General features: G+C 37.8%; 1 protein-coding gene across 1 annotated transcript; it reads right to left on the reverse strand.

The window, feature by feature from the left end:
* Positions 1–4,804: 4,804 nt before the first annotated feature.
* OR8I2 (olfactory receptor family 8 subfamily I member 2) lies at positions 4,805–5,734 on the reverse strand. Its single transcript, XM_069554161.1, has one exon. It carries the CDS (start codon positions 5,732–5,734, stop codon positions 4,805–4,807), a length of 930 nt encoding a protein of 309 aa, XP_069410262.1.
* Positions 5,735–9,822: the final 4,088 nt, after the last annotated feature.

Below are 9,822 nucleotides of genomic sequence, written 5' to 3' on the forward strand. Positions count from 1 at the left end.
GGATTGGTGATTATGCAACATCTGGTCATCCCTATGGACCAATTTCCATCAAAGATTGCTTTGCACGTCTCCAAGGACAAGAGTTCAAGGACTAAATGCAGCTGTGCTAAGCTTTGAAAAGTTGGTTGTATTTTCCCTTAGAAGCCACACAATGAAGAGCCCAATGCTTTAGTTTTCCTTTGTAATGTTCTAAATTTATTCCTGTGGTGGTAGAGTAATTATTTCTAGAGAAATGATTAATCTATGACTGTAATCATCAGGGATGGAAAGATATATTTTTTACAATGAAATTTTATATTTTATATTTAAATATATGTGTGACACTATGCTAAGAGTAAATACGTCCATTAGATACAAAATAAAATCTCCAAATATAAAAAGAATAATTCTCCTAGAGGTGATCAAAACTGATTTTTTAAGCTTTACTGAAGCATCATTGATACAGGAAGATTTATACACATTTACTATATACATATTAATGAATTTAGATTCTGCATATATCCAAATGCCATCACCACATTCCAGGTTCTAAATCCAGCCGTCATCTCCAAAAATTCCCTTGTGTTCTTCTATGCATGTGTGTGTTTTGTGGTAAAAAAAATGATTTCTAAAGATAACCACCACATACTAAAATATACCATGTACAAAAATAAAATGAATATATAACAAAATTCAAAAATGATATGAAAATAATCAAACTCAAATTTTGGTGAATGTCTGAGCTATTTTTGTTCATTGAATGATTAATTGTATTCTTCTATATTTGCATACTTATCATACTATATAGTCAGTATTCATCTGCATTTTATAACTAAAATTTCACAATATAATGTGACCAATTTTATACTAGCCTTTCATAAATCCCATAATTAAATGCATTATGCATTGACTGATACCCCTTGACCAACTTTCTTCCAGAGTTCAGTTCGGTCACTGAGTTGTATTCTCTTTGTGACCCCAAGGTCTGTAACATGCCAGGCTTCCCTGTCCTTCACCATCATCTGGAGTTTGCTCAGACTCATGTCCAATGAGTCGATGATGCCATCCAACCATCTCATCCTCTGTCATCCCCTTCTCCTCCTGCCTTCAATATTTCCCAGCATCAGGGTCTTTTCTAATGAGTAGGCTCTTCACATTAGGTGGCCAAAGTATTGGAGCTTCAGCTTCAGCATCAGTCCTTCCAAGAATATTTAGGAATTATTTCCTTTAGGATTGACTGGTTTGATCTCCTTGCAGCCCAAGGGACTCTTAAGAGTCTTCTTCAACACCAAGTTCAAAAGCATCGATTATTTAGTTTTCAGCCTTCTCTATGGTCCAACTCTAACATTCATACATGACCACTGGAAAAAACATAGCTTTGACTATATGATCCTTTGTCAACAAAGTAATTTCTGCCCCTCCAGAAAAGTTCATCAAATATTAAATATTTCAGTGAGGATTATTTGCCCAAGAAGAAGAAGACTCCAAAAAGGGGTAGACTAAATATCAGATTACAATATTATAAATTTTCTGCCGATTCATGATAATGAAATCAATGTTTATGTAGATTTAAAAGTGAATCTTACAAGAAAGTTTTCCTATACATCCAGAATTTCAGGTAATATTTTATTGGTGATGATAAAGAAGCTACACTTTTATGTGTTGTACATTTGATGCAGGGCAATTCTATTCATCAGAAGACAGTGCTGCTAAAACAGGAATCTTTAGAAATTAAAATGCCAGTGTAAACTTATTTGACAACAGACAAGTTTGGGAGCTAAACCAACTGAGAAACTCTCAGTTATTTTCAGTCTAAAGTCACCTCAATAACCATAGTGTTTGCAAAATTGTCAGAAGCAAGTTCTTGCTCAGTAATATCCCAATGTTGAAACTCATTTTGTTAAATTTAGGATTATGCTTTCAGAACATTTATTTGTTTGACCATGACCATTTATTTTGTCTTGTTGATACGAAGTCCTCATAAAACCGAGCTCCTCTGCTGAGTTTATGATTAACATCTTTATCCAAAATGTTATCCCCTTCCTTGTCCAACACCTGTTCCCCACAAAGTTGAGGATTATCAAAGAAAAGAGGGCTTGAAACCCAGAAGGTCCTTGTGGGGCCCTCCCTGGTACAAATGCCATTTGTAGTCCCCAGTTTCCCATTTGTAGAAAGAAGGTTTTCATCCTCCTTGACCTTTCCTGAGTTCTGAGGACATATTCAAACAATAACTGTTTAGGTCAGTGAGGACACGTGGAAAGCAACAATGGTATAGTAATGGGCCAGTGTGCTGCTTCCTCCACAAGGGAGGCACGTAACAGTGCATGTCCCTGCGATCTGCTATAGGAACCAAGGCCCCACCCAGATGGAGCATGGTAGCTTCAGGCTGCACACAAGAACGGGGACCCCAGACTGGCTGGTACCAGAAGGTAGATCCTGGAACACCACCTTGTGACCTCACCACCCACCAATCAGAAGAAGGTCATGTATCCTACAGAACTCCCTGCAAATTTTGCCTATAAAACTTTTCCCTGAAAAGCATCTGGGAGTTTGGGTCTTTTGAACGTGTGTGGGTGTCTGCTAACTCACTTCAGTCGTGTCTGACTCTGTGCAATTCAATGAAATGTAGTCTGCCGGCTCCTCCGCCCATTGGATTCTCCAGACAAGAATGCTGCAGTGGGTTGCCATGCCCTCCTTTAGGAGATCTTCCCCACCTAGAAATTGAATTCTCATCTCATGTTTCCTGCGTTAACAGGCGAGTCCTTTACCACTAGCCACCTGGGAAGCCCTTTGATCATGAACACCATATCCTCCTTGCATAACCTTGGAATAAAGCTCTCTTTGCTCTAAATAGCAACATTTCTCAACAATACCTAACCAGTTGAATTCAATTACTTATAATCACCTATACAATGTATAATTCTGTATACATTCATTTCAATGTCCTAATACTAAGGAAAACATGATTTGAAAAGACATTTATAAATAAAAGATGTTGTGATGAACCAAGGACGAAAGAGCAGATAAAACCAAGGAGGGTCCTGGAATGCAGGAGCAGAAACACCAGACTCTTATCGTCCTTCCCTCCCCCGTGTTGTAACTATTAATGGATTTCAGGTCCTCCTGAGCAGTATAAGTATAGCCTGTCTCCCCTCCTACTCGATAGGGAGAAGGCATTTGCCTGTCTCTGGAGAAGGCAATGGCAACCCACTCCAGTGTTCTTGCCTGGAAAACCCCATGGACGGAGGAGCCTGGTAGGCTGCAGTCCGTGGGGTCGCTAAGACTCGGGCACGACTTGAGCGACTTCACTTTCACTTTTCACTTTCCTGCATTGGAGAAGGAAATGGCAACCCACTCCAGTGTTCTTGCCTGGAGAATCCCAGGGACGGGGGAGCCTGGTGGGCTGCCGTCTATGGGGTTGCACAGAGTCGGACACGACTGAAGCGACTTAGCAGCAGCTGCAGCAGCCCCCCGCTCAGTATACCTGCCTCATCCAATCAGCAAATGGCCCGCCAGACCCCATCCCGCTCCTTGTACCATAGGTGTAAAAGTGGCCTAAGGACCCCTGTTCAGCATCGGTTCTCCCTTGAGCTGGTCCGCTGTTCTAAGAGCATCTCCCACTCTAATAAACTTTGTTTCCCTCTCCTTCTGTCTCATGTCTAGAAATTCGTTTCCAAGCCACGGCCAGACCCTGACAGATGTCTCTGAAATGATTTCTTAAATAGAATTTTCAACAAAACTAATAGTTTTTGAGTGCTAATGTGCGCGTGTACTCAGTTGCTAAGTCATGTCCAGTTCTTTGGGTTACCACGGACTGTAGCCTGCCAGGCTGCTCTGTCCATGGAATTCTCCAGCAAGCATACTGGAGTGGGTGGCCATTCCTTTCTCCAAGGGATCTTCCCGACCTAGGGATCAAACCCCGGTCCCCTGCATTTCAGGCAGACTCTTTAGTGTCTGAGCCACCATCTCTATAGATCCTATGCATACCCTATAGATACCTCCAAAATGCCTCAGGAATTGTGCTATAGCCAGTGCTTTATTAATCTACACACACACACACACACACACACACACACACACACACACACACACACAGTTCATTCAGTCTTTGAACTTAGAGAGGCACATTGTATTTGTTAAGAAATGGAATTCTGTGGTTTTTGAAATATTCTCTACTTCATAAAATGAGGTTTCATAGATAAATGGTAAGAATTTTAACTCTCACAGCAAAATGAATGGGCATTACCAAGAGATTTCTCTGTATTACCCAATGTCCTCTTATCACTTGTGTTTACACCTCATGAAAATTAATAACTCTAATCCCTCAAAATTCCCTTCCGGCCACAGATTTGTAATCACTTTTATTATTTCTCTATGCCTTCACTTCCTCTAGGCTAATCAGCAATCATTTCTTGTTAATAGTATTTGAGTCATCATTTCTTAATCTACCAATTTTCTACTCTCAATTTGTTGATAATGGACAAAACACCATGTCAAAACTTATAAAAAATCAATTTAATAGTAGTTCAACATTTTGCAGTGTGATGGCATAATCATAGGTGGGGTTTAGCCACCATTCAGATGCTTTACGTACCTGTGCATGTCTTTGTCTGAAAAATTTTAGTACTGAAATGAGCACCTTCCATGGTGATCCAGTATCCATATCAACAAATAAAATGATAATTCATCTCCTGCATTTCATGACTCTGTTATCATTTATTTTGTCTTATTCTTTCAGGGGTTACTCTACTAGTTCCCAGATTTTTGAGCCATTGAATGCCTGAAGCACTCTAGGTTTGCTTTAGTTGCAACATGTACAGATTTGTCATGGAAACAGTTTTTGAAATGCTCTCAGGAGAGCATTTTTTACATCTTTGTTCCTCAAACTATAGATAAGCGGATTCAGCATGGGAATGACAATGGTATAGAATACAGATGCCACCTGTGCCTGGGTCAAGGAAGATGTGTTATCAGGCTGCAAATACGTGAAAATCAGGGACCCATAGAAGACGGTCACCCCCATGATGTGGGACACACAGGTGGAAAAGGCTTTCTGTCTCCCTGCTGCAGACCGGATCTGCAGGATGGCTGAGATGATGGCGATGTAGGTGACAGTGATGATGAAGAGAGAGCTAAGAAGGGTGAAGCCAGCTAAAACAAATATCACCATTTCTGTGCTGAATGCATCTACACAGGACAGAGCCAGAAGTGCTGTGGTGTCGCAGAAAAAGTGATTGGTGCTGGCATCACAGAATGCCAATCTGCTGATCACACAGATGGAGACCAGAGAATTGGTGAAGCCGATCATGTAAGGGGTGACTCCCAACCACCTGCACACCGTCTGGGACATGACCATGGAATACAGTAAGGGATTGCAGATAGCCACATAGCGGTCATAGGCCATGGACCCCAGAAGGAAACACTCACTACACACTAAACCCACAAAAAAGTACATTTGAACAAAGCAGCCAACGAAGGAGATGGTTTTCTGAATTGACTGGAGATTTACCAGCGCCTTGGGTGTTATAGTAGAAGAATAAAATATATCAATGAATGCTAAATTGCTAAGGAAAAAGTACATAGGTGTGTGGAGCTGAGAGTTGAATCTGATTGTCAGAATTAGTCCTAGGTTCCCCAAAACAGTGATGAGATAAATAAAGAGGAACATCATGAAGAGGCTGACTTGTAGCTCATGGTGATTTGCAAATCCAGAGAGGATGAAGAACGTCACCTCCGTGAAATTTTTCCCAGCCATTTCTGTCAACTCAGACCCTTGACTTCTCTGCTGAAAAATGATAAGAAAAGTTAGAGGAAATTAAAATCCAAAGGCATGATAACCAGCACTGACCTAGACTCCCATAATGAGAGAGTAACAGATGGGAAGCAAATATTAAATGACTTCAAGTTAATTGGGAATTTATATATGATTTTAATTTAAAAAAATAGAACTAACAAACAGTAATCAAAAATTCCAAGTGCATATTCACTGGAATTGGCTGCCCTCTATAAAAACCAAATCTATCTGGATTGCTTTTTAAAGAAATTTCTCTAGAGATAAACCATCCTCTTCCCTTATCTATCACTGGGACCCAATTCATATACTTAGAAACTTACATACTGTAATTGATTATGTATTATTCTTAGAAAACATGGAGCTCAGCTGGAAATTTAAATTTTGGTATGTAATGACACCTTGTGTGGCAGTCATAAAATTTCAGCAGCCAATAAGTACTTTACAGGGTTGTTTTAGGTGCTTAATGAGATCTTCAGTGGGCATATCTAATAGTTCCTTGGACTCAATAAAGCTTGCTACATTTTGCAAATATATATATGTATGTAAATATATAAAATGTATATTTTACAAAATGTTATATATAAACATATGCATATATTTACATATAGTAAGTGAGATATTATATATATATAATGGAGAAGGGGATGGCAACCCTTTTTCCAGCATTCTTGCCTGGAGAAGCCCATGGACAGAGAACCCTGGTGAGCTAGAGTCCATGGGGTCACAAAGATTTGGACACGACTGAGTGATTCACACACACACACGCACACACACTTTGTGTATATATATGTAAGTCACCTAATACGAACCCCCAAGTTGTGAACTTTCAAAGATGCGAATGTGCCTTCACATGTTCAGTCACATGTCCGTTTACGTGTCTGGCCTGCGTTGTCCACCCTCTACAATTGGCTGTGCTTTCCTGTATTTTACTGTACATTGCTATGTGGAGTACAGTAGTGCAGGATCTTTATTTCAAGCATAAAAGCAGCAGTGATGTAGCTGGTACTGCTCAGAAGAGATTCAGGAAATTGTAAGAGGATTTTGTTTATTTGAGGAGACACTGCTAGCGTTTTGAGGCACAGGACCCAAATGTACAAGAATGGTACATGAAAGCTCTAGCAGCCGTTCAGAATGCAATCCGTTGCTAGCCTGTCATCTGACAAGAATAAAACAGCTACTCCTCAGACATCTCTGCATCGATTCTTCAAGAGGGTATTCATTGGTAGAACTGAATCCGGCAAGGAGCAAGAGCCTGTGCATCAGCGTCAGGCCTCAGTGGCCTGCAGCTTTCCCTGCTATCATCGCTGACGATCTTCAGCGTCAGGCCTGAGCGGACCTGCAGCTTTCCCTGCTACTATTGCTGAGGATCTTCAGCTCCACCACCTCCCAGCTCCTCTCTTCCCTTCAGTCGGTAACTTTTTGCCTGCTCACTCAGTGCCAGCCCCTGTATGCCGGCTGCTGTTCTGTAGTACTGCAGTTTTCAAGGTACTGTTCTGTAAGATTTAAAATGTTTTCTTTCTCTTTTGTGTTTGCTTTTTATGCATTGTTTGTGCAAAAATTATTATAAGCCTACCACAGGACAAAACTGTATAGCTGATTGCGTTAGCTGGGTACCTAACTTAACTTTGTTGGGCTTAATGAAGAAACTGGACTTACCAATGTGCTCTAGGAATAGAACTCATTCACATGGAGGGGCCTTATATGTTAATATAAAAGGAAAGAAACATCTTGTTTATTTTATATGTTAATGCTAAAATCCTCTCTACTTTTTTTCTATCACATACCCTTTCTTTCTATTGGTGAACCCTTCTAAATGGGGAATATAGGCTATGATGCAGCCAAATTGTTTTGTTTCTGTGGTTACAATCAGGTTTATTGCCAGAATGAAACACTTGGTTATCTACAGCATCAGGCAATAACTAATTCACTGCCAATAGCAAGATTCATCTTAATAATATGATGTGAAGAAGCCTACAAATGGTAAAATGAATATGATTTGTTATATTTAAAACAGAAATTAAAACATAAAGTGATTTCACTAAAAATTAAAGAACTTATTTTCCTAGTTATATTGACATAAGCATGTGCTAAATAAGTAAAACTGAAACTGGTGTGATATTAATGCAGTTTATTTCAGACATGTGGCACTTCCCAAAGGAATCTTATGTTATATAAAGTATACTTAATCCCTTAGTAGCTCTCATGTTCACAGTGTTCCTATTTACTTATCCATTCATTCCTTTATTTAGCATTTAGCCGATGAAGACATTTGGTCTTGGCTGTCATTAAAGGCACTTTTCTTAAAGCATACTGGAAGGTGCTGGTGTATAAAAAAAAAACTGTCAATGCGAGAAACATACATAACTACACAATAATTAAAAGAAGAAGGTGATAAAATTAAACTTACCTGAGATTTAGTCATCAAAAGGAAACTCTCTTTTCATTCAGGACTCTTCCACCTTTTTTCAGGTTTATGATCAGACAATAGGAAGAGAAAACATTGCTTAATACTTGCAAAATTCATCATAATTTTTGGCACATAACTATATTTTTCTCACCTATAAGTCTGAACTCTGTGAATTCCCAGGAAGATGACTTGGATCTGTTGCTGTTTTTGCTGCTGCTGTGTTTATCACATAGCTCTATTTCTAACATAATGGACCCCTAATGGTATCAGGAAGTTGATGGGGAAAATGGTGGTGGTTTTGATGACAATTATGGAAAATATGTATATCACCTTCCAATGATGGGATAAAATATGAGCCAAATTAGCAAAGTGGTTTATTATTTGCATGTACCTTCTCAAGAATTCAAATCTACATTTTAGTTCAAATTTAGATTTGTATTCAGAATTATTTTTGTGCTCAGTGTTTTTATAAAGCAGTCTCATGACAAAGAATTATCTTCAGAAATCTAGTCTTAAACTGTCTTTTTGTACCAAAATCTTTGTTTAAACTCACAAATATATATCATGAAGGAACTGGTCAATTAACACCTTTCATCTCTTGAGATTTGTATTTTAATTGTACCCCAAGGTTTATTTTTAATTTGCATGGGATACATCCACAGTGAAAAGGTTTGGAAATAAATAGCCCTTACTTGTGTGTATTTGTTTAAGTATCCATAGGCATACTGAAAAATTCAATTTAATATAGTTTTCAAAATTATATTTATTTTATATTATACATTTAAATTATTAAACTTTATATTTATTATATTTTTTATTATATACATTTTAGATTTTCTGTTATTAAATTGTTATATATATATTATTCATATTATATAAAAATATATATAGCAGCTTTTCTAAAATATGAAATGTATATGAGATGCATGGTGTTAGAAAATATCAGATAACTACTGCCCCTTTCTAAGCTTTCCAGGTAACTCTCCCACCAAAGAGAAGTGAGTCTTCCTGTCTACTGATTTAACATTGAAATCATGTTAATAAATCATGTATGTTTTTTTTTAATGCAGGCATTCAGTGATTTTTAATTGACTTCCTCCATGGTATGTACACAAAATAACTAGTTGAGAATAAGTATGCCATCTAGAAAAATAAACAAAAAATCTTAAGTAAAATTAAAGTTTGTGCTCTGAGTTTCATGCTCAGCAGAATGGTCAGTAATTTGAAACAATTTAATTATATTATTATTGTTTCTTTATTTTCTAATCAGCTTGATAGGACACACTATATAAGGATTCTAGGTTAGTAAATCTGTGACTGACCCACAAAGGTGAAATTTTTTAAGTATCTCAGGTCCATGGACTCTTTCCAAATACTAGCTTAGAAGAATCTCACAGATTTGTCTAATTAAGTTACTTTTCAATTGGTATAATTATATTTTATTATTTTACTTACCTTTAGAAGGGATTTAGTATTGCAATAATGAAACATGACAGATTTTTCACTGGGAAAGAAAAAAAACACATCTCTAATTCTACTTGTTGCACTATATATTTAAAAAGGGAAATAAAATCTATTACACATGGGCCATATCAGTTAAAGGTGGACAGCAAATTAAGATATTAGGAAGAAAGAAATTGTA

The sequence above is a fragment of the Ovis canadensis genome, chromosome 15, assembly GCF_042477335.2.
Source record: "Ovis canadensis isolate MfBH-ARS-UI-01 breed Bighorn chromosome 15, ARS-UI_OviCan_v2, whole genome shotgun sequence".
NCBI classification, from domain to species: domain Eukaryota; kingdom Metazoa; phylum Chordata; class Mammalia; order Artiodactyla; family Bovidae; genus Ovis; species Ovis canadensis.

Excerpts from the sequence above, each read along its gene's own strand:
- OR8I2 (XM_069554161.1), bottom strand. The coding sequence starts at position 5,734 with ATGGCTGGGAAAAATTTCACGGAGGTGACGTTCTTCATCCTCTCTGGA.